Here is a 25,630-nt window from a genome sequence, read left to right as displayed (position 1 = left end):
ATATAATCCCCACCCCCTCCCACTTCCATATACAACAAAAAATATACCACATGAATATAATATCTTATTCATATATATTATTAATAGAAATCCAACCCCCCCCCCACCCGATCCACATGTAATAATTAAAAATTGGGAAAAGTGTAAATTATTCATTATAATAATTTAAAAATGGCCCCCACACATCCTTAAATTTATTATAGTAACCTTTTTGAACTGCCAACGCTCTTTCCATTTTAAACACATGACATACTGAATTCCACCAGAAACAATAATTCAACCTTGTACAATCTTTCCAGTTATGGCAACTCCTGTCAATATCATCAAAAGCTTATTATTATTAGCAGATATTTGAGGCTTAGCTCTCATCAGCTTGCCAAATAAAATTGTGTCGTATGATAATGCTACATAATTTTCCATTAAATGATTTATTTGATCCCAAATAGAGATCCAAAAATTTTTAATGAATGGACAATAAAACAACAAGTGATCTAAAGTTCCAGCATCAAGGTTAAAATGCCAACATCTATTAGACCTAGATCAGTCCAATTTTTGTAAACGAACAGGGGTCCAGAGTGCTCTATGCAACAGGAAAAACCATGTTCAGTTTTCTCTACCGTTCTCCCAGAGGAGCTCAGAACGGTTTACATGAATTTATTCAGGCATTTTTAAGTTCAAGTTCAAGTTCAGGTTTATTTTGATAAATCGCCTATAGAAAACTTTCTAGGCGATGTACAATAAAATATAAGTTTTAAAAACATATTATCTTATTAGTAATATAAGACATCCAAAACATCAACATAAACAATTGTTAATTAAATTAAATAAAATGAAGAGAATTTTTCCCTGTCTATCCTGGTGGGCTCACACTCTAATATACCTGGAGCAATGGGGGGAATTAAGTGACTTGCCCAGGGTCACTGGAGCAGCGTGGGTTGGTTTGTTTGTTTGTTTTTTTATAATTCTTTATTCATTTTTGTATGTTACAACAAGTGTATCAAATAAACTCATATAAAACTTAAAGATACACACTTGATTAACTCACATATTAGCATCAAATTTAACATTTCATTAGGAAATTAGTATTCTATAATGTTAAATATTATGTAAGAAATCTAAATTTATATCATTCTTATTGAATATAATAATCCCCCATCCCTCTTTCCCTCCCAATTCAATAATACATAAAATCATCTTTATTGTGAATTCATTCAAATATTGATATATTATGTAATAATCAGAAATAAAATCCCACCCCTTTTCCCCTCTAATCAAATATCTTATCATGGGAAAAGTTAATCATTCATTACAAAAATCTGTTAACGGTCCCCAGACTTTCTGAAATTTACTCACATAACCTTTTTGCGTTGTGTTAAAATGAGCTGTTAGAGCTGCCTGTTCTCGATAATTGCTTGGGGTCCTAAGGGCGGAAAGCACAATAACATTTTTCCTTTGGACCACTGTGTACGACTGATCAAACAGAAGACAAATCTGTCTCTGCAGTAAAGTACAAATGAGAATGAAATGCGGAATCTGGGTTAGACCAGAAACCCAGCCCAGCTGAGTCTTAATCCCAGTATGTGATCCCGAAGGGCTGAGGACTTTTAGTCTAGCTGGTGATGTACAAGCGGGTATTTTGGACTATTAAAATCTGAGCTTCCTGCTTTGAATTGGTTTTTAGGTGTGTAGTCCGTATTGCAATAACATATCGTTTTCTTTTTCAGAGCCTTTCCCAACTGTAAATTTGCTGAAAAATGCTTATTTATCCACCCAAATTGTAAATATGATGCAAAGTGTACCAGACCGGATTGCCCCTACACACATGCCAGCAGACGAACCCCTGTGCACGCTGCCAAGCCTGGTAAGTGATTTGCTCTTTCTTCCTCCTTGCAGTTTGGGATTAGGTTGGATATTTCTTTTAATAATAATAATAATAATAATAATAATAAATTTATACCGCCATTACTCAAGAGTTCTAGGCGGTTTATACCATAAGAAACCGAACAATCAACGAAGTCCATACATATCATAAGATAAAATCAAGATTAAAAGTTAGTAAAATAATTACAATGTTAAAAAGACCTAATTAAGTGATAAATTTGTCAATCAAAGCAGACTTTACTAATTTTCGAAAAGAACAGTAAGACATGGCTTGATGAAGACATTGACTGAGCCAACATTGTAGTTTGCCTGCCTGAAACGCTAAGGTCCTTTCAAAAACGGTCTTATATCTGACACCATTTGGCTTAGGATAGGTAAATAAGCTGGAGCTTCTTGTAATCCTTGATGGTCTATAAAATTCAAAGTGAGGGGACCAATAAATTGGAGACTCTCCTGAAATCAGCTTAAAACAAATACAAGAAAACTTAAATAGTATTCTTGCTTCCAATGCTAGCCAATGCAATAATCGATAATATGGACTAAAGTGGTCGTTCTTCTTCAGACCAAATATCAATCGAACCGCAGCATTCTGAACTATTCTCAGTCTTCTTAAAATTCTTTGGGAAGATCCCAAATAAATGATGTTACAATAATCCAGAATGGGTAGGATCAATGATTGTACCAGTAATCTGAAAGACACTGGGTCAAAGTATTGGATAGACAATTCCACAAAAATTCTGGGTATCGCGCTTGACCGCCAACTGACTTGGATCAATCACACAAACTTGGTGGTACAAAAATGTTTCTACACATTGTGGAAATTACGGACCATTAAAAAATACTTTGACCCAGTGTAACCATAGTGGGTCATTTTTTTCTACAAGGATTGATTTACAGAGTTTTGAGTGGACATTAGGTTGGCAAAATTCATCCAGTTAATGCTGTGGATTAGCGTTTACTGATCTGAAATGCATATTAAAGATGCCAGACCACTAAGAGGTACAACAAAAAAAAGTCCAACTGGAAAAAAAAATCCCATGAAAAATACAATCATCAGAAAAAGTGGGATTGGATAAAGGTCAATCCTTTTTTTAAAAAATTCTTTATTTTATGTTTAACATCAAGTGCACAGAAAGTAATGACAAATTGACTAATAAATCACTTGAAATTCCACAAACATTTTCAATAAATAAAATTTATCCCTCCCCTACCATCATAATAATATTAAATAATACATATAATAAATTCTTCCATACCTTCATAACAAATATTGAAATCCAAAACCCCAACCCCAACCCATTTTTTCATTTATGTTAATCAGGGGAAAATGATATCTATTCATTACAATAATTTATTAATGGCCCACACACATCCTTAAATTTATTAAAATATCCTTTTTGAATAGCAAATGTTCTTTCCATTTTATATATGTGACACACTGATCTCCACCAAAAACTATAATTCAGTCTATTCCAGTGGTCTCTAACTCAAACCCTTTGCAGGGCCACATTTAGGATTTGTAGGTACTTGGAGGGCCACAGAAAAAATAGTTAATGTCTTATTAAAGAAATGACAATTTTGCATGAGGTAAAACTCTTTATAGTTTATAAATCTTTCCTTTTAGCTAAATCTTAATAATAATATTGTAATTTATAGCTAAAGAGACATATGATCAAGAAACTTTTATTTTACTTTTGTGATAATGATAAACATACCGAGGGCCTCAAAATAGTACCTGGAGGGCCGCATGTGGCCCCCGAGCTGCAAGTTTGAGACCACTGGTCTATTCCAATTATGCGTTATTTGTTGAATGGCAACTCCTGTCAGAATCATTAAAAGGTTGTTATTATTGGAAGATATTTGGCTCTTGGCTCTCATATACATGCCAAATAAACTGTGTCATACGACAATGTCACATGATTCTCTAACAAACAATTTATTTGGCCCCAAATCGACTTCCAAAAAGCCATAATAAATGGACAATAAAACAATAGATGGTCTAAAGTCCCCGCATCGAGATCACATTCACAATGCCAACATCTATTAGACTTAGAGCAATCCAATTTTTGTAAACGAACAGGGACAAAGGTTAATCCTAATAAAGATGAGCCAAAGGAAATATATAACTGCATAAATCTATTGTATGGATTCACAAAAATGTCGACCTGATATGCCTGCCTCAGGAGTCAGAAATCCACTAAATTATAAACACAAAATACATCAACAGACTAACAAAATAATCCTCCCTTTTACAAAATCGCGCAAGAGGTTTTTAGCGCCAGCCCGCATTGATGGTCATAGAGATCTTATACGTGTCGGAGCAGCGCAGAGCATTCAGTATTCCTGTTCAGCGCTAAAAAACCTCTTGTGTGGTTTTGTAAAAGGTGGGGGAGGATAAATTACACACTGAAACGCTGAATTAAAATTAAACCTGGGTGGTCAGCGATACTTGCAAATTTGGGACCCATATTTACGACCGTTACATCCTAAGGGCCGTAGTCTCATTTTGAATGACCTGTCAGTGTTGTGGTATGCGACTGGTGAGTCTCGATCACGGGGGTTGGGCTTGGGGTGGGTTCTTGGAAGGGAGTGTGGTTGGTGCAAGGGAGATAATAATATAGCGGATAATGCTTGTCTTTGGACCATGTGCTCTTCTGGGATGGGATATTTTCGGACTAGGGGATGGTACTTTGGAGCTTGGGGAGGGATGGGGGGTTGCTTACTGACATTGATGGTGTGTTGTGGTGGGAGGGGGGTATGTACCTGGGTCACATTGTGTTGCTGTGGAGTAATGGTTTGGGGATTATCAGAACACAGATCACCGAGCCTTCTTGTTGTGGTAGGATTGCTGGTGCTGGGATGCATCCTCTGGGCAAGTGGTAGTTGGGGAGGGGTGGGAAGGATGGGTGGATATAGGGGGGGATGTTATGTTGTTCATTGTTATGTCATGTTTTTTGCTTGGAGTTTTGTTTATTGAGAATTTAATAAAAGGTTTCAACACTAAAATCAAACCTGGGTAAGATTATACTTAATACAGTCACCATTATATATAAAATAGTGCCTTGTGGATCTATAAATTAAAAAAATATATACATCTTAAGAGATGATATACATATGTTATTTTGGAAGACATAAACAGAAACCATAAACAACTGCAGAGTACTAATGTTTCCATGTATGCCAATATTTATAAAGTACTGAGATGAATGCCCAAAATGATGGAGGCGGCATTCTTCCTCCATCCTTCCTTCCTACAACTTGATGTAACGGCAAAACGAAAACGCCTACAAAAATGTTGTGTACTTAGGCAGCCATTTTGAATCTGGTGCAGGGCCCAATTTATTCCTTTGGCCTTGGACAAGGAGAGGACTAAGAACATAAGAATTTGCTTCCGCTGGGTCAGACCAAGGGTCCATCGAGCCCAGCGGTCCGCTCCCGCGGCGGCCCATCAGGTCCATGACCTCTAGAGTGATCTTTTGTCTAACCCGTTGATTCCTACTCCCTTACATCCTGAAAACCCCCTTTTTTTTCCCTTTTATCTATGCCCTTTTTTGCTCCTGTGTCCTCCTTTATCTGTAGCCTTCAATCCCCTTATCCTTCAGGAATTTATCTAGTCCCTCTTTGAAACCCTTTAATGTAGTCTGTATGTTCTGATTTCTCTTTTCTAGTACCAGCTCCAGTGCCAGTTCCAGTACCATCTACTACTGCTCAAGTGTGCCGATATTTCCCAGCGTGTAAGAAAATGGAATGTCCTTTCTTTCATCCCAAAGTAAGACCTTATTTATTCAGTACCATTGATCACATTTGTTATCTATCAGTCCCAATATGTCCCCTCGACAGGTTACAGCAACAAAAAAATGTGTTCATAGTAGTACATAACAATTGAGGGATAATACTAATGACAGTCACAAAAAGTATACAGTAGAATCTCAGTTATCCGGGGAATGGTGGATACTGGATAACTTTTTCTGGTTAATTGAGAGTGTGTTAGAAACCTTGTCTAACACACTCTCAATTTCCCCTCCCCGCCGGCTCCGAAGCACCAGTGCGGCAGTGGTCCTGAGCCGCAAAGCCCTCCCTCAAGCCCCGAAGTGACAGAAACAGGTAGCGGTCCTGAGCCGCGGACTCCCTCCTTCTCTCTCCCTTCCTTACCTGAGCGCAACTGGTCAGCATGAGGCAGCTTCAAAACAGGCTGCTCGCAGCCAGCCCCAGCAGGGCCTTTCCTCTGATGCATCACTTCCGACACATTAGAGGAAAGGCCCTGCCAAGGCTGGCCATGAGCAGCCTGTTTTGAGGCTGCCTCCTGCTGACCGGCTGCGCTCAGGTAAAGAAGGGGTGAGAAGGAAGGAGGGAACGTAGGAGTTCGTGACTCCAGACCGCTGCCTGCTTCTGTCACTTCAAGGCTTGAGGGAGGGAGGAGGGCTTTGCACCTCAGAACTGCTGCTGCGCCCTGGTGCTTCAGGGAAGGAGGGAGCGGAGTTCATAGCTGCTTTGGGGCTTGAGGGAGGGAGGGAGGATTTGTGGCTGAGGACGCTGCTGCTGGTGCTTTGGGGGACTTTTTTTTTCACACCGACAATTTTTTTGCCAGATGTGTGAGAGTCCTGGTTAACGGAGACTCTACTATAAATACACTTCCCCTTCCCCATTTGCGGTTTCTGCACTCGCGATTTCACATAATCGCGATTTTTTTCTGGGGAGGGGGAAAATAAAAAAAACCATTTTTTTCCTCCCTGCCGCCTTCCCGGCCTTACCTGGTGGTCTAGCGGGCTTTCGGGGTAAGAGCGATCTTCCTACGCTCCTGCCCCGTGCAGATCGCCATGAGGAAATGGTTGTAGGGAGTTCCTGTTGTAGTCTCGAGAGACTACGGGAACTCACGTCAGCCATTTCCTCATGGAAGATTGCTCCTGTCCCGAAAGCCCTCTAGACCACCAGGTAAGGCCGGGAAGGCGGCAGGGAGGTGGGGGTGGGTCAGAGCCAGATAATCGCGGTTTTTCGCCATTCGCGGTCCTGTATCCCCTGCGAATAACGGAGAGGTGTAACATCAAAAGAACAATACAACAGACACAATTCTAACACATCAACCTGTCCTAGCACTTATGGCCTCTTTTACAAAGCCGTGCTAGCGGCTGCTCTGTGCTAACGGCCCCGAAGACCATAGAGAATTAAAGGGCTTAGAGGCTGTTTCTGCACGGTAGCCGCTAGTGCGGTTTTGCAAAAGAGGCCATTAGTATTATGCCTCAAATGTTTTTTTCCCCTGTGAGATTAAATTGGACCAAATCTGTAAAAGAAGAGAATTTCATAGTGGAGCCAATTTCTGTCGATCATTTTTATTCGTAAAAATTTGGAATGACCTTCTTTCTATAGTTAGAGTTCTCTCTCCTTTACCCATTTTTCGTAAAACATTGACGACATACTTATTTCAGAAATTTACTAATGACTCTTCTTCCCCAAATAATCGATCATAAAGGATAAAATTTTTTGGCATAAAAGTTACAGTTTCTGCTCTAATCTCTTGTATATTTCATTAATATTTTGTTAACCGAGTCGAGCCTTCTTGTAGGGATGAATCGGTATATAAAATTAAAGATTAGATCAGATTAGATTTATTAGGTGGAAATATTTAATGGAGGGAAGAGTATCAGGCTGTCCCTTAAGATCTGACATTTTGGCAGGGTCAGTATTCTGCCACTAAAGGTGAAGATGAGGATTTAGTATTTTAAACACAATTTTACTGGGAGCCAACGAAAGTCTCTGAGCCTGGCCTTCATGCTGTTGTGATAGAAGCAGCTTATTCCTAGGATAAGCAGCATAGAATCTGTTTTGCTACTTGGGACCTGAGTTGGCCACTGCTGGAAACAGGATACTGGGCTTGATGGACCTTCAGTCTGGCAACGCTTACGGTCTTATGTTCTAACCATCCCGTGTCATTCTTTAGTGTCTGTCTCAACGTCAGTCCTTCTATACCAGCCTTCTTCAATGCAAGGCTTGAAGGTCAGTGGCTGGGCCCATTCGTACTCTGATTCTTATGTGAGCCAAGTCTAGGACAGTCAAGCCATTGTGACATCACTGCTGAGGTTGGCTCTTAGGCATTGGTGGAATGAGGCATTATGATGTCACAATCTCAGCTCTGGAATGTTGCTACTTTCTGGGACTTGACAACCAATATAGAGTGTTGGGGTAGTGGCCACATTGATCCTGGAGAAAACATGAAGTTTTGTAGGCTTAAGAAAGTTTTTTGGCCCAGTAAGAAAATTGCTTTCATTCATTGCGTTTAGGTTCATACAGGTTTCAACTGAAGAAGGAACCTGGGCGTTCAAAGGTTTCCATGTTACAGTTTCTTATTTTGTTAGTCCAATGAAAGGTATTGACGGTAGGCTAGCAAGATTAAACTACCAAGACAAATGCCATGTCTGGTTCTGAGCCAGTCTGCTTACTTTTACTTCCTGTCTACACATCTTGACACGGGGCACTTGCTCCCTGGAGGTTCCAGAAGGACCTGTGTAGTATGTTGAAATATAAAGCAATTTCAGCCAAGGAAAGAATCTTCTAGAATAGCTTGTTACATTATAAAGTGCCACCTGGAGAGTCGGTTTAGTTACCAGATTAGGTCTTATGCACATTGGGAGTTTGCTGGGGCTGTGTTCAAAGATTCCTAGCTTAATGAACCTATAAGTTGGTTTTTTTTTAAAAAGGGAAAAAGGATCTCGGATATCCATACCAAAGACCCATCAGATGTCAATTGGTAATAAGATGATGATCTGGAAATTGGAATGACGAGTGAGGTGATGACACTAAACTGTTCAAAATTGTTAAAACGCATGCAGCTTGTGAAAAATTGCAGGTGGACCTTAGGAAATTGGAAGACTGGGCGTCCAGGTGGCAGATGAAATTTAATGTGGACAAATGCAAAGTGATGCACATTGGGAAGAATAACCTGAATCACAGTTACCGGATGCTAGCGCCCAAGAAAAGGACCTGGGTATCATTGTAGACAATACGATGAAACCTTCCACCCAATGTGCGGCAGCGGCCAAAAAAGCAAACAGGATGCTGGGAATTATTAAAAAAGGGATGGTTAACAAGACTAAGAATGTCAAAATACCCCTGTATCGCTCCATGGTGCAACCTCATCTGCAGTATTGCATTCAATTCTGGCCTCCTTATCTCAAGAAAGATATGGTGGCACTAGAAAAGGTTCAAAGAAGAGCGACCAAGATGGTAAAGGGGATGGAACTCCTCTCATATGAGGAAAGACTAAAATGGTTAGGACTCTTCAGTTTGGAAAAGAGACAGCTGAGGGGAGATAGGATTAAAGTCTACAAAATCCTGAGTGGAGTAGAACAGGTACAAGTGGATCGATTTTTCACTCTGTCAAAAATTACAAAGACTAGGGGACACTCGATGAAGTTATAGGGAAATACTTTTAAAAACAATAGGAGGAAATTTTTTTCACTCAAAGAATAGTTAAGCTCTGGAACGCGTTGTCAGAGGATGTGGTAAGAGCAGATAGCGTAGCTGGTTTTAACAGAGTTTGGACAAGTTCCTGGAGGAAAAGTCCATAGTCTGTTATTGAGAAAGACATGGGGGAAGCTACTACATGCCCTGGATCGGTAGCATGGAATGTTGCTACTTCTTGGCTATTCTTATGATCCTAAAAACCCTTTGTTTTTTTATTTTATTTTGTTCTTTATCAAATTTTCTTTTTAGTGACTTGTGTACAACTTCTTTTTTAAAAAAAATTATGTGCAAAAATGCTTTTAAAATTGTGATTTTAGCTCTTTGGAAATTGAAATATCATCTAGCTCAATTTAATCTTCAAATCACAGAAATATTTGTAGCACAAGGTCTAAATGTCGACAAAAGAGCCGTAGAATAAAACAGCAGAAACACAAAAACACTGATCGGGGTGTTCACACTTTGCAATAATGTAACCCTGAATCCACTGGCAGGCATTCATATGAAACAACCAGTTAGCTGCTTATACAGAAAAAAAAAGAATACTTAGCTCGAATCTTCAAAAGGCAGCTTGAACTCTCATTAAACTCCACAGAAAAAAATGTACTTGCTGCTGACTCTGGCTGGACAATTGATCCAACAGGGCCCTTTTTGCCTAAGCAGCTTCTTCAAGGTGTGTTGTTTGCCTCTGCATTTCACCCGAGGATTTTCCATTTCCAAAGAGCTTAAAATCACAATTTTAAAAGCATTTTTGCTCATAATTTTGGATAGGACTTTTATGTTTCAAGCAAGTAAACAGCAGTCCTGGTTTGGTAATTACATTATTAATAATAATAACAACAACTTTATTTTTGTACTAGTCTTTAAGCCCGTTACATTAACGGGTGCTAGAACATATGTGTGTGTGTCTGACTTTATTTCTTTCTCTCTCTCTCCTTAGCCGCTTTCTTTCTTTCTGCCTTTCTTTTTCCGTGGCTGTCCTCTGTTCCTTTTTCTTCACCCCCCCCTGTCCATCAGCATCTCTTTCCTTCTCCCCCTGTCCAGCAGTAGGCATCCCTTCCTTTGTTATCCCCCCTCCTCCTTCTTATCCCTATGATACTCTTACCTTGCTCTGCCCCTGATCAGAGGTTCCCGACAGCCGCCCAGTTGCACCCATTGGAAAAGTTCCCACTGCCGCATCCCGCACCCCTCCTGACGCGGCTCCCGCTGTCCTTTCTGTCTGTCTGTGTCCCTGGCCCCCTTTGCCTGTCTGTCTTTCTGTGTATCTCCCTGCCCCTGTGTCTTTCTTCTTTCTCCCTCTGTCTGTCTGTCCAAAGCAGCATTCCATCCCCCTCCATTTCCCTCCCCCCACACCAGTTCCCTGTGCACCTGCCCCTGTGTCTTTCTTATTTTCTTTGTGTTTCCCTTCCTCTCTCTGTCTGTCTGTCCAAAGCAGCATTCCCTCCCCCTCCATTTCCCTCCCCCCCCACCAGTTCCCTGTGCAGCAGCATTAGCGTTTCCTCTACCCCCCTTTCCCTTCCCGCGGTCCAGACTACAAACGTGGTGATTCCAGCAGCACTTGCATCAGTCTCCACACGCTGCTTCAGGTCCTTCTACTGCCCTGATTTACTCTGGCACGTCCCTGATGACATCATCAGAGACGCGGCAGAGCAAATCAGGGCAGTAGTAGGGCCTGAAGCAGCGTGTGAAGACTGATGCACACGCTGCTGGAATCGCCATTCGGGCCCGCGGGAAGAGAAGGGGGTGGGTGTCAAAGGAGGAACGGAGATCGGCGGTGGCAGGAGGAACGGAGATCATCGTCTGGCTTTGGTCCGGCTTGTGGAGAGCAGGGAGGCTGTGGGGAAGAGAAGGGAGTGGGTGGCAAAGGAGGAACGGAGATCGGCGGTGGCAGGAGGAACGGAGATCGTCGTCTGGCTGCGGTCGGGCTTGTGTAGAGCAGGGAGGCTGTGACGTACAAAGCGAGTAGGTGGTGACGTAAAACCCGCGCATGTGCACTCGTATTTTCGCGACGGATCAGGGAACACGTTTTTTTAGTGCACATGTGCGGCCTATCATTTTATTATATTAGATACCGCAATATCACAAACAGTTCAGAGCGGTTTACAGGGGAAGAGACTGTACATATACAGCGATGATACAGAGAAATATTGTCAAGTACATTAGTAACCAATTTCAATTACAAGAGAGTAAAGAGAGGGGATAGGTAAAACCGAAGGAAATGAAGTACATTGGTATGCAGAGAGAGGAATGGGAAAACAGGAAAAGAAAGAGATACAGTTAGTGCTTCAATAGTATGGGAAGGAGTTAGAGAAATTTATCGAAGAGGTATGAGTTGAGTGATTTCCTGAAGGATAGGTAGGATGGAGCAAATGAGATGAGGGTGGTCAGGCAATCATTCCATTTGCCAGCTTGGAATGAGAGAGTTTTGTCAAGGAATCTTTGTAGACACATCCCTTCGGGGAGGGGTAGGCAAACAGGAAGGCACTGCGTGTGTGGGTGGTGCCTTGAAACACAAAGTGGCATGACAGGTAGATCGGGGATGAGCCCATTAAGGTTTTGAAACAGAGGCAGGCGAGCTTGAAGATGACCCTTGCTTCTATTGGCAACCAGTGAAGTTTTCTGTAGAAAGGGCTAATATGATCTGACTTTTTGAGGCCATAGATGAGGCGGATGGCAGTGTTCTGAATGATTCTCTTGTAGGATCCCAAATATATGATGTTGCAGTAATCTAGGGTGCTTAAGATTAGGAACTGGACCAGCAATCGAAAGGAGGGGAGGTCGAAGTAGTGTTTGATAGTACGGAGTTTCCAGCATTTTTTGACCTGGGCATTGGTACAGTCTTCAAAAGTCAGGCAACGGTCCAGGATAACTCCGAGAATTTTAATGGTGGAATTGATTGGGTAAGTTAGCCCCTTTAATTGCAGAGTGTTATTCGTTAGTTTGTGGTTGGGACTTGCGAGGAAATCTTAGTTTTTTCTGGGTTTAATTTTAGTTTGAACTGCATAGTCCATTGTTCTACCATAGTGAGAACAGATGAGATGAGTTATTCTGTCTCTTGTGTCAGTGAGGTAATAGGGATGATGATTGTAATGTCATCTGCATATACATAGGATTTCAAATTTTGGTCAGATAACATGTGTCCCAGTAATGCCATGTAGATATTGAACAGAGAAGGAGATAGGGGGGAGCCTTGAGGAACTCCACAGGGGTTGCACCAAGTATGGGAAAAGGTTCCATCACTGTAGACTTGGTAGGTGCGGTTTTTTAGGAAGCCTGTGAACCAGGTTAGGACCTGTCCCGAAATTCCAATAGAGTCGAGGCATCTAATCAGTATGTCATGGTCTACAAGGTCAAAGACACTGCTAAGGTCAAACTGGAGTAGCAGTGCGCTATTTCCCAGAGAGAACAGATGGAAGAGGTGATCGGTTAGCGAGGCTAAGACGGTTTCCGTACTGTAGTTAGTACGCAATCCTGACTGGGAGTCGTGAAGAACGTGGAGCCAGGTTGACCTATGGTGCTTTTCGGAAAGAAATTAAAACTGTACTATTTGATAGATTTATTTCCTAAATAGAAATTACAAAATGTAATAATTCTTTAATAATTGCAATAATTCTACTCTGATTATCCTTAAGAAATATATTGTATTTTTGCTATTTGTATTTTGTACTTTGCTTTCTTTGATGTAAACCGCCGAGAAGTCGTCAGATTGTGGCAGTATAGAAGAATAAAGTTATTATTATTATTATTATAATTTAAAACAAGAAGTTGTACACAAGTCACTAAGGCTTTTTAGGATCGATGATAGATACCATCATCCAATGATTTCCAAATGCCATCTGATGGGTCATTGGTATGGATATCTGAGATCCTAACTTATAGGCATGCGTTGTTCATTAGTCCAGGTATTTTTGGTAGGAACTTCTGGTGTTTATTAGCTTACATTTCTGTGTTTTGCAACATTGCTGTGTTCAAAGACACGAGTGAGGGGAAGGAGAATTGTGTTTCTTGAAAAGGGCAACATCTGGTGATTGGATTTAGAGCAGGGGTCTCAAAGTCCCTCCTTGAGGGCCGCAATCCGGTCGGGTTTTCAGGATTTCCCCAGTGAATTTGCATGAGATCTATATGCATGCACTGCTTTCAATGCATATTCATTGGGGAAATCCTGAAAACCCGACTGGATTGCGGCCCTCAAGGAGGGACTTTGAGATCCCTGATTTAGAGCCTGTCCTGCCTCACCCCCAGAGCAGGACTGTGAGAGGAGACTTGGTTAAAGCAGATAGTTGCAAATGAAGGTTTGTGCCAAATTTCACTAAGCTGGAAGCAAAAGGAGAAGAACTGGGGTTTAGAAATGTTTTCTGGCTAACATCTACACACAGACCCCACTTAATGGTCCAATGTACCTTAATTATTTGTGAACTCTTTTGTTTGCATCCTGGAGCATTGTTCTCATTTTGTGCTATATAACTCCTTGAGGATAACCAGGAATTGTAACCTATTTGCATACCCAAATTAGGTCTTATTTAGACAGGATGCTTGCATTTCAAGCAAGCAAACAGTCCTTTATCCCAGGACAAGCAGGCAGCATATTCTTGACTGATGGGTGACGGCACCGACGGAGCCCCGGTACGGACAATTTTAGAGTGATTGCACTCTAAGAACTTGGAAAGTTCTAGCAGGCCGCACGCGCGAGTGCCTTCCCGCCTGACGGAGGCGCGCGGTCCCCAGTTTCTTAGTTTCCGCGGCGCTAAGAAGATGCACGTTTCAACGGCTGTTGAAAACTTTTTTCTATTTTCGCCTTCCCGCTCGCGTAAACTCGTTGGGAAATATTGTTTCCCTCATTTTATTTTATTTTCTTTGTTAAAAAAAAACAAAAAAAAAAACTTAATTCGTTTTTCTTTCATTTTTTCAGTTTCGCCCGAGCGGGGCCTGTTGCCACCATCGAGGCCTCGGCCTTCGATTTGGCTGAAGCCGTTTTTACATTCATGCCCCCTCAACCTGGGTTTAAGAAGTGCCAGCGGTGCGCTCGACCAATTTCACTCACAGACCCGCACAACTGGTGTCTACAGTGTCTTGGTCCTGACCATCGAGCGTCTACTTGCACCCGCTGTGCCACTCTTAAAAAGAGAACTTTAAAAAATTGACAAATCCAACAGCGATTATTGTTTGGTACCGAGATGTCGGATTCGGCGGCACCGGTCCCCACTTCGACCCCGACGCAGTCGGCACCTGCCTCGTCGACACCGTGCGACACTGCGCCGGCGTCGCACCCTTCAGGTAAGCCGGCTAAGAAGCCTTCCCCGCTGGAGCGCCCTCCGGTCTCAGTGGCAGCGAGCCCAATCCTGCCGACCTCGAGGCGCCCGCGGAAGCGCTCCGCTCCGATTGAGGTAAGCCCCTCGACATCGGGTTCTTCTTCGGAGTGTAGAGCGGCACCCAAGGTACCGCAGAAAAAAAAAGCGGTACCGGTGCCTTCACTGGACGAGCGCATTGCCGCCGTCCTGCAAGTACAGCTTAAAGAACAACTACAGCAGCTGTTACCTGCCCTTCTGACACCGAGCCTTCCAGTCCTGGTCCGGTCTGAGCCTCCGGTACCGACAGTGGAGCAGCCTCCTTTGTCGGCATCCACCTTGTCGGTACCGATGCATACCACTTCCTCGGTATCTATGCCAGTCTTAGCACCGGAACCAAGATCCTTACACCAGGCTGTTCAAACATCGGCGCCGACACAGCCTATAACATCTCACGGTACCGTTTCACAGAGGTCTGGGAAGTCGATGCATAAAACTCGACACCTAGAACCCTCCACACCGGAATCCCGGGACCGCAGTTTTCAAGTGCGGGACCCTGATCTGTGGGGTGATTCGGAGGACCCTTTTCTCTCAGAGGGAGAGTGTTCATCAGAAGAAGAGGATCCTTCTGTTTTGGATCCATCCTCTAAACCTGATGCAACTTCTTTTACCTCTTTTCTCAAAGAGATGTGTGAATCTCTCTCTATTCCCTTGGAGGCTGAATCCAAAAAATCCAAGGCATTTCTTGATGCTCTGGATTTTGACCAGCCTCCAAGGGAATTTCTCAAACTTCCTCTCCATGACATATTAAGGGAGACATTTTACAAAAATCTAGAGACACCCTTGACCATCCCAGGAGCTCCCCGCAAACTGGACTCCTTATATAAGGTCATACCTATTCCAGGCTTTGACAAGCCGCAACTCCCCCATGAGTCCTTACTGGTGGAATCTACTTTAAAGAAATCCACGGGGGCTAGTGTATACGCTTCTGTCCCTCCTGGCAGAGAAGGTAAGGCCATGGATAAGTTTGGCAAGAGGTTGTACCAAAATGCGATGCTAGCAAATAGATCAGGGAACTATGCTTTCCATTTTTCTTTTTACCTTAAGCATCTCATTCAGACTTTGTCATCTTTTGAAAAATATCTCCCTGACCGTAAAAAATCTGCCTTTCGCCAAACTTCTTCATCGCTCTTACAACTGCGCAAGTTCATGGTCAGATCAATCTTTGACACCTTTGAGCTGACCTCTAGGGCCACGGCTATGTCGTTAGCTATGCGGCGACTGGCCTGGCTAAGAGTTTCAGAACTCGATGTCAATCATCAAGATCGACTGGCCAATGCACCTTGTTTGGGGGATGAGCTGTTTGGAGAATCCATGGACTCCACTACTCAGAAACTCTCAGCTCATGAGACTCGATGGGACACTCTCCTTAAGACAAAGAAGAAGACCCCACCTACTAGACCTTTTCGCCAACAATCGGCCTATCAACATAGATTTGTGGCTCGTCCTTTACCTCAGACCCAGCAGCAACCCAGGCGTCAGAGGCAACAACAGAGGCAAGCTGCTAGACCAGCACAGCAGCAACATCAGGTGAAACCTCCCCCTTCACAGAAATCAACTCAACCCTTTTGACTTGGTTCTCCAGGACATAGCCAGTCTCCCTCCTTCTGCCCATCTTCAGCAGCCCATAGGAGGACGCCTTACTCATTTCATAAGCTGTTGGGAAATCATCACCTCGGATCAGTGGGTTCTCAACATCATCCGCCACGGCTACTCTCTCAATTTCCAGACTCTTCCTGCCCAAAGTCTGCCAAGAGAGTCTGCTTTGAACACTTCTCAGTCTTCCCTCCTTCTTCAAGAGGTTCAATCCCTCCTTCTTCTGAACGCCATAGAGGAGGTTCCTCTGGATCAAAAGGGGCAGAGATTTTACTCCCGTTACTTTCTAGTTCCCAAAAAGACAGGAGATCTCAGACCCATTTTAGATCTTCGCGATCTCAACAAATGCTTGGTAAAAGAGAAATTCAAGATGCTTTCTCTAGCTACTCTTTATCCTCTTCTCAATCAAGGCGACTGGCTATGTTCCCTAGATCTCAAAGAAGCATACACTCACATACCGGTCAATCTGGCCTCCAGACAGTACCTCCACTTCATGATCAACCATTGTCATTACCAATACAATACCATTACCAAGAGTGTTCACCAAATGTCTGATTGTGGTGGCCGCCTTTCTACGTTCCCACCACCTTCAGGTGTTTCCTTACCTGGACGATTGGTTGATAAAGGCCAATTCTTCTCAGATAGTACTCCAGGCCACCAACCAGACCATCATATTTCTACAACTTCTGGGGTTCGAAATCAATCTACCCAAATCTCATATTATCCCCACTCGGAGACTTCAATTCATTGGAGCGGTGCTGGACACAGTCCTCATGAGAGCTTTTCTGCCGTCCAACCGTCTTCACACTCTCCAATCTCTGTGTCAGCAGGTGCTTCATCAACGTTCCATCTCTGCCAAGCAAATGATGATACTCTTGGGTCACATGGCCTCCACAGTTCATGTCACACCCTTCGCACGTCTCCACCTACGCACTCATCAATGGACCCTAGCGACCCAGTGGTCCCAAGCGACGGATCCTTGCTCACAACACATATCTGTGACATCCTCTCTTCATCAGTCTCTACAATGGTGGTTGATATCCTCAAATCTCTCCAGAGGTCTTTTGTTCCATCTACCTCCTCATCAACTTGTCATCACCACCGACGCCTCCCCTTATGCCTGGGGAGCTCATTTGAACGAATTCCAAACTCAAGGACTTTGGACAGCCCAGGAAATGAAACATCACATCAACTTCCTGGAACTCAGAGCGATGTTTTATGCCCTCAAGGCCTTCCAGCATCTTCTCTTTCCTCAGGTCCTTCTACTGTGCACAGACAATCAAGTTGCGATGTACTACATCAACAAGCAGGGTGGGATGGGCTCTCGCCTCTTGTGCCAGGAAGCCCAGAAGATTTGGACTTGGGCCACAGATCACCACCTATTCCTAAAAGCTATCTACATTCAGGGAGAACAGAATTCCTTAGCGGACAAGCTCAGCAGAATTCTCCAGCCTCACGAGTGGACACTCGATCCTTTTACTCTGCAATCCATCTTCGCTCAATGGGGCACTCCTCAGATAGACCTCTTTGCAGCTCCTCACAATCATCAGCTGCCCCACTTCTGCTCCAGACTCTACTCTCCTCACCGTCTGGCAGCGGATGCATTTCTCCTGGATTGGTCCAATCTCTTCCTGTATGCTTTCCCTCCTCTGCCTCTCATGCTCAGGACCTTGTTCAAGTTCCAGAGGGAACAGGCCACCATGATTCTGATTGCGCCACGGTGGCCCAGGCAACATTGGTTCTCCCTTCTACTTCAACTCAGTTCCAGGGAACCTATTCTACTTCCACAATTTCCTTCTCTGCTCACACAACATCAGGAGACCCTTCTGCATCCCAACCTCCAGTCTCTGCACCTGACAGCTTGGTATCTCTCGGGCTGACTTCAAATGATACTCTTTTATCTCTGCCCGTTCGTTCTGTTCTGGATGCCTCCAGGAAACCGGCCACTCTGCAATGTTACCATCAGAAGTGGACACGGTTTTCTTCCTGGTGTCTTCTTCATCATCATAATCCTACGTCCCTTGCTGTGGAGACCGTGTTGGATTACCTTCTTTCTTTGTCTGATTCTGGTCTCAAGTCTACTTCCATCAGAGTCCACCTCAGTGCTATTGCTGCTTTTCATGAGCCAGTCCATGGGAAACTCCTTCAGCTCATCCCTTGGTCTCCAGATTCATGCGAGGACTTTTCAATGTGAAACCACCTCTTAAACCTCCTCCTGTGATCTGGGATCTTAACGTGGTTCTTTCAGCCTTAATGAAACCTCCGTTTGAACCTTTGGCCATGGCTTCTTTCAAATTTCTCACTTGGAAGGTTCTCTTCCTAATTGCTCTCACCTCTGCCAGGAGGGTCAGTGAGCTCCATGCACTAGTAGCAGACCCACCCTTTACCGTCTTTCATCATGACAAGGTGGTTCTGCGTACACATCCAAAGTTTCTCCCTAAGGTTGTCTCTGAATTCCATCTCAACCAATCCATTGTTCTGCCTATTTTCTTTCCGAAACCTCACTCTCACTCTGGAGAACAGGCTTTGCATATTTTGGACTGTAAGCGGGCTTTAGCTTACTACTTAGACCATACTAAGCCCCACAGATCATTCCCTCAACTCTTTCTGTCCTTTGATCCGAATAAATTGGGACATCCTGTTTCTAAACGTACGCTGTTCAATTGGCTCGCAGCGTGCATTTCTTTCTGTTATGCTCAGACCGGACTGACTCTGGAAGGTTCTGTCACGGCCCATAGAATTAGAGCTATGGCAGCATCTGTAGCTTTCCTCCGTTCCACTCCTATTGAGGAAATCTGCAAGGCTGCCACTTGGTCCTCAGTTCATACTTTTAAATCTCACTATTGTTTGGACGCATTCTCCAGACGGGATGGTCACTTCGGCCAATCTGTTTTGCAAAATTTGTTTTCCTAATGGCCAACCTTCCCACCATCCCTCTTTTTGTTAGCTTGGAGGTCACCCATCAGTCAAGAATATGCTGCCTGCTTGTCCTGGGATAAAGCACAGTTACTTACCGTAACAGGTGTTATCCAGGGACAGCAGGCAGATATTCTTGCGTCCCACCCACCTCCCCGGGTTGGCTTCTTAGCTGGCTTATCCTAACTGGGGACCGCGCGCCTCCGTCGGGCGGGAAGGCACTCGCGCGTGCGCGGTGCGGCCTGCTAGAACTTTCCAAGTTCTTAGAGTGCAATCACTCTAAAATTGTCCGTACCGGGGCTCTGTCGGTGCCGTCACCCATCAGTCAAGAATATCTGCCTGCTGTCCCTGGATAACACCTGTTACGGTAAGTAACTGTGCTTTTTGGATAACTATATCAGCGGAGCCATGCTGTCCTTTGGTGCTTTCAGAAAAAAAATTAAGACAGTATTATTTGCTAAATTTATCTCTTAATTTGGGCTTTTATTCTTCACACAATAATTTTACTGTGTGCACTTGATGTAAAATATGAAAATGAATAAAGAATATTAAAAAAAAAAAAATTAATGTCTTTTTAAATAATAGGCTGTATTCTTACCATTACTATTTTGTATTTCACTTATTGTCCAGTTTTTGTTTTTTTTTCTCTTCTGTGGAAACCTCCTAGAATTCTTTTGATTAAGGCGGTATAGAAAAATAAAGTTCTGTTATGTTCACCCTGGTGTTCCTGTGGGACATGGCTTCTGCCATATATGCAGCGATCTGCTACAGCCACTCTGCGTTTCAGCAAAGAAGCCAATTTTGTGACCGATCAAATTGAGATTTCTGGACAAGAGTAGCTCATGCCCACCTCCCCCCCCCTTCTTTTTCTTTGGTTGATGCAGTCACTGTCGGAAGGGAATCTTCCAGATACTGACTACCACAGCTGTCTGGTGAGACGGAAGCACCTGCTGATATCTGCTTAGCCAACAGAAATACTGGGATTAACTGGCATGCCCTGGGTTTCTTTCCTTCTGCTAAATCTGGGCTCTCTCCCTTTTCAGCACTGTAGATTTAACACCCAGTGTACAAGAGCTGACTGCCCATTTTATCATCCTACGGTTTCGGTTCCTCCACGGCACGCTTTGAAATGGACCAGGCCACAAACCAGGTAATTCTCCTTATAAAAAATCCTTCAGGGCCAGAGCCAGTGAGAATATAGTACTATGATATTTCAAGTTCATAGTTTGTCTTTATTTGATAGACCACTTATAAAGTTGCTTCTCTAAGCAGTGAACAATATACACTTCTCCCTCCGTATTCGCTGTGATAGGGGATTAACAGAACCACAAATAACTTTTTCATTGAAAACTTTTTCTATTGAAAACCATCGTGAATAGGGTGAAACCGCGAATAACATGGTGGGAGGCCTGGCCTGTTCCTGAAGGAGAGGCAAAAACACGATGAAGAAAGTGCTGGGAATCAGCGATTTCTCTATGTAAGCTGATGTAATTTGGGGGGAGGAGCCAGCAAGCTAAAAACCGTGAATAATCGAAACCGCGAATGCTAAAACCATGAATACAGAGGGAAAAGTGTAATAATATTTGAGCCAGTGGAATTATAAATGGAAGCACACATGAGGAAGCCTAGGTTAGAATTAAAGTAAATAACATGTATCAACCAATTATAACATAAAAGCTAATATTTTAACAGGACAGAAATTCCAGTGCAGCTTGATTGATGATGGACATGGCACAAGAGGTGGAGAAACGCTGTATTTTACTTTCCAATTCACTTTCTTTTCTGTACAAGTGTATATATTTGCATATTCTCCTGTTAAAATGTGTTCTAATTTCTTGTAGTTCTTCCCATTTTCAATCTAAAAGAGCATTTTACATTTTGCATCTAGTCCAGTTGTAAATCTGTTGGATGTCCCTGGTCCTGTAGATGCATTTCAGCCTTTCCACTTTACATATCACCCGTGTGCTCATTTAACAGGACACGCCTCGCCCCTCTCCCATGAGCGCTTTTCAAGTTTGTTTCTTTGGATACAGAAGATACTAACTAGGCTGGGCTGCTGATATTTGCTAAGATCCAAATTTCTTATCAGATGGTGTAAATGGATGCATCGTTGTTTTTTTTCTTTAGCGAATGACTCAAGCAAGCGGCTGAATAAAGAGTTAAAATTTGGACTCAGCTGAACACGTGAATGCCAGAAAGTGGCTCAACAATGCACTCTATTTCAATATATTGGACAGTGCAGAACTAGTTTTCATAAAATGAACTGGATAAATGTACACACTGAGCCTTGTCTCTACCTTTTTTCAACTTTGTAAGTTTTAATACCTGTAATTGGTTTTCTTGCTGAATACACTCCAGTCTGGGAGCTTTGGGAGGAAGGTTTTTACCCCCTGCATGTTCCTTCTGTTTGTGAGAGGTAGAGTCCACAGTGCTGTCTGAAGTGGGAACTGCAGACCCTAGTATATGTTCTCCAAAATACATGTATTTTTAACAGGCCTGCTGTAATCTCTTTTTAACATTGGTAAGGAAGTCTTTGATATAGGAAGAAACATTTTGTACCAAAGTATATTGTCTGTGTTATCAGTGGGTGTGGGAGGGTCACAATCATTGTTTAAAGATTTCACCTAGTGGCTGCGTTCAGGGCCTATGATTGCAGGATTCTAGGAGGAGCCCGGCCCATCACCGTAACGGTCAAACTCCTAGGGGTATGCAGGGCTGTTTAGTTTCCTTTGTCATTCCCAGGACTATTCATTTTGTGTTAATTTTTTTTTTTTTTTTTTAGAAATGCACAGGAAAAAAATCCCCCCAATTTTAATTTTTTTCCCTATTGTTTTGACCCAAATCAACATATAACAACATGGGAAATGTTTCAAACAAATGCACATTCCTACAAATTACAACCTAGGATAGGGGAAAATACCCTGTCAGTGGTGAATGAAAATCAAGGTGCCAGATCTCAACAATTAGTCCCAGTTGAGCTGGAAGTATGAAGAAACGGGAGGAAATTTCTGGGTGAAAACCCCCTAAAGAATTATGTTTTACCACACCATGCACAAGCTGCTATCTTGCCATATTTAATAAAGCAAATACAGTTTACCTTTATCGTAAACATTTTGGCATATGTTCAACTCAAAATTTGGTTCGTAAGACGTGTGTAGTGATGTATAGTGCTATATGATTCCCTTATCTGGTGACAAATCTTTTTCTTCAGGTTACATCGAATCGAATCTTCCATTTGTGAGTCGCACAAACCTATACAAGCTTAAGGTGACAGATCAAAGAGGAAGTGGGAAAGTAGAGGGGGGGGCATGGAGAAGCAAGGGGAGGGGCCTAGAAATAGGGGGGTCCAATACAGAAGCTGAAACAGTTAAATAACAAAGAGGTGGGTCTTTAGGTTTTTCCTGAATGTGGTGTAGTTTGTCTCTTTCCTGATTGCTTCTGGGAGGTCATTCCAGGATTTTACACCCAGATAAGTTAGCATAGAGTGGAAGATTCGCTTGTAGTGGAGGTAATTTGTGGATGGCAGGTTCAGTTGGATTCTGTTAAGGAGTCGACCAAACAGTAGGGAATAGTTGGATGAGAGGGGCTGCTGAGTTTACGTACAGAATCTGGAGTAGGATACATGACGATTTGAAAATTATTCGGGATGATATTGGGAGCCAATGTAGTTGCCTGATGAAGGTTGGGATTGAATCATATTTCTTTAATTTGTAGATTAGTCTAATGGCAGTGTTCTGGATGAGCTGCAGGTTGTGGATGAGTAATATTGATGCCAAGGTAGGCGGAGTTGCAAAAGTCCAGTTGAGGTAAGACCATCATCTGAACGATCAGAGCAAAGTGATGTGGGTGGAAGTATGGTCTTGTGAGACGCAGTTGACGCATAATGTAGATAGTCTTTTTCCAAAGGTTAGAGATTTGTGGTTCCATTGTGAGAGTGTCGTCTAAAATGCAGCCGAGTACCTTCGTGAATTTTTCCATTGTGAGAGTGATACCTGATGAAAGAGTGAGGTTAGATATGATGTTCTGTTGTGCGGTGTGGAAACTAATGGCTTTGGTCTTGGTGGTGTTCAGTTTCAACTTGTTCGTTGCCCTTGTTTGGATTTTATCTATATTGTTTGAGATTTTTCCGGCAATATTAGGATGGTTATGGGAATGAGGAGGAGGATGGCATCGGCATAGGATAGTACAGTTTTGTCTTCCATTTTGATGTGTCCCAGTGAGCTCATGAATAAATTGAATACTTTTTGCAAATTTTCCAAATTCAGTACAAGACTAACAGAACTTGATAGGGAAATTAAAGTGTACAAAATAAGGACTTAGGAAAAGACCCCCCCTAAATATAAGTAGTTCACATACAGTGGAGCGGGGGGAGGGTTTCAGTTAGAAAATTCCAAGTAGGACATGCAGAAAGAAATATAATGGAACAGAACGGACCAGCATCATTACCAAACTGGATCTACAAAATCAGTCCTCAAACATTTGCCCCATCCCTGCTCCAGGTGATAAGTTTAAAAATCTTCAGTTTTATAGAATCATAGAAAATGAATTGGGAACTACCAGTTTGTAAGGAAATAACCTCCTAATTCAAAGCCATCTGTTACTGCAAAAAAAAAAAAAAAGGCAGAAGTGAATTATAGTTGTGTTGAAAAAGAAAAGTTTGGGCCATTTTAATGCTGTTACTATCTTCACCAGTGGAGTGGAGTGCTCCAGAAATGTACTGAGGTTCAGATTAGAGAATGACCCGGTGGTCTAGCCGCGGGTAACCCGTCAAAATGGTGGGGGGGAAAAGTGCTCACTGCGGGAACAAGGAACCGTGGAGCGGTGAATGGCCTTGTCCCTGCAGTTAAGGGAGGGAAGGTGCGCGGTCACCAATTATGCAAGGCCCCCTCCCCCCCAACCTACAGCCAAATCTATCTCCCTCCTTCCCCCTTACCTTCACGGCGCTTTCATAAAAATCTTACTGAAGCCGTCAAGAGGAGAAGCTTCCGTCCACACACATGAGACTGCAGACAGGCAGGCTTTGCCGGCTTCAGTAAGATTTTTACAAAAGCGCTGTGAAGGTAAGGGGGAGGGAGGGAGATAGATTTGGCCGGAGGAAGGGAGGGAGGGGGTTGCGTGTGCAATCGGTGACTGTGTGCCTTTCCTCCCTTAAATTTCAATTCTTTCCTAACATGCCGTGACAATAAGGGGGAGGGAGGGAGATAGATTTGGCCGGAGGAAGGGGAGGGAGGGGGCCGTGTGCGTAATCGGTGACTGTGTGCCTTTCCTCCCTTAAATTTCAATTCTTTCCTAACATGCCGTGACAGTAAGGGGGAGGGAGGGAGATTCTTGGGCCGTTGAAGGGCGGTGAGGTGGCGAGAGGGAAGGGTGCATGCTGCGGGGGTGGGGCGGTGAAGGGGACAGATTTTTTCCCCGTGTCATTCTCTTGTTCAGATTGTCCATGGAGAAGTCTCTCTTCCAGTTAGGGCAGAACAGCCTTTACTGGCACTTTCAGCATCTCCAAGAGAGATTTCTTAAGCATATTCATTTGAATACTTGAAGATGTAGAGTGATGTGAAAAGTTTCCCACCCCACTCTCGATTTCCCCTGTTATTGCATATGTGTCACACTGAAAGACTTCTGATCTTTAAACAGAATGAATATTAGAAAAGGGGAACCTGAGTAAAGAACATAGTTTTTTAAATTATTGCTTCATTTAGTAAAGAAACAAAGTTATCCAATACCCATGTAAAAAAAAATAGCTGGTTGTACCACCTTGCAGCAATAACTAACCAAATACATGGCATAATTTGATATTAGTCTTTCACGTTGCAGAACTGTTTAGATTTTCATGCAGATCTGCCAAAGCATCTCTCTCTGATTGAAATCAGCACTTTGACTAGGCCAATCCAATACCTTAATTTTGTTTCTGTTCAGCTGTAGACTTTGCTTTTCTGTTTTGGATCTTTGTTTTGCTACATCACCCAATTACTTTTCAGCTCACAAACAGAGATGACTGGACATTCTCCTTAAGAATTTTCATGGTTCCTTCAATAGTGGCACATTTTCCAGGTCCTGAGGCAGCCCCGATCTCAACGCTTTTCAAAACCCGGACAACGTACTGAGTTTTGAAAAGCCGTCTGGATGCCTGGACAGTCCTCTGGGTAAATCAGAATGTCTGGTAACCTTAAGCTGGCATTATAGACATGAGATTTCCTCTATAGGATTAGCCTTTTTTATATACTACATTAATTCTTCCACATACATCATCATTCTCTCCCAATAAATAAACAAACAAACCTCCCTCTGCACACACACATATGGAAAGGCTGACAGGAATTGTTACTTGTAGGCTGAGATCTCCAAATGGATTCTTTAGCGTCCCTCCAGATCGGCATAGAATGGATGGGTTTATGCTCCTCTGCCAGCAGGTGGAGACTGAGAACACATTGACTTTG

At 43.0% G+C, this 25,630-nt stretch overlaps 1 protein-coding gene across 4 annotated transcripts in view; it reads left to right on the top strand.

Moving 5' to 3' along the window:
* The window catches only part of ZC3H14 (zinc finger CCCH-type containing 14), a 92,540-nt gene extending 70,851 nt beyond the window's left edge, over positions 1-21,689 (top strand). For 2 of the 4 annotated variants that reach the window (XM_033951495.1, XM_033951494.1), the window contains exons 14-17: positions 1,725-1,861; positions 5,550-5,650; positions 20,237-20,343; positions 20,886-21,689. In XM_033951495.1, coding sequence (XP_033807386.1) covers positions 1,725-1,861; positions 5,550-5,650; positions 20,237-20,343; positions 20,886-20,913 — 373 coding nt within the window. In that variant the 3' untranslated portion in view covers positions 20,914-21,689. The remainder of the gene's footprint in view (positions 1-1,724; positions 1,862-5,549; positions 5,651-20,236; positions 20,344-20,885) is intronic. The other 2 variants (XM_033951492.1, XM_033951493.1) reach the window with 2 other exon arrangements.
* Positions 21,690-25,630: the final 3,941 nt, after the last annotated feature.

This window comes from Geotrypetes seraphini, chromosome 7 (assembly GCF_902459505.1).
Source record: "Geotrypetes seraphini chromosome 7, aGeoSer1.1, whole genome shotgun sequence".
Taxonomy (NCBI): Eukaryota; Metazoa; Chordata; class Amphibia; order Gymnophiona; family Dermophiidae; genus Geotrypetes; species Geotrypetes seraphini.
This window is presented reverse-complemented; position numbering and strand designations above follow the sequence as displayed.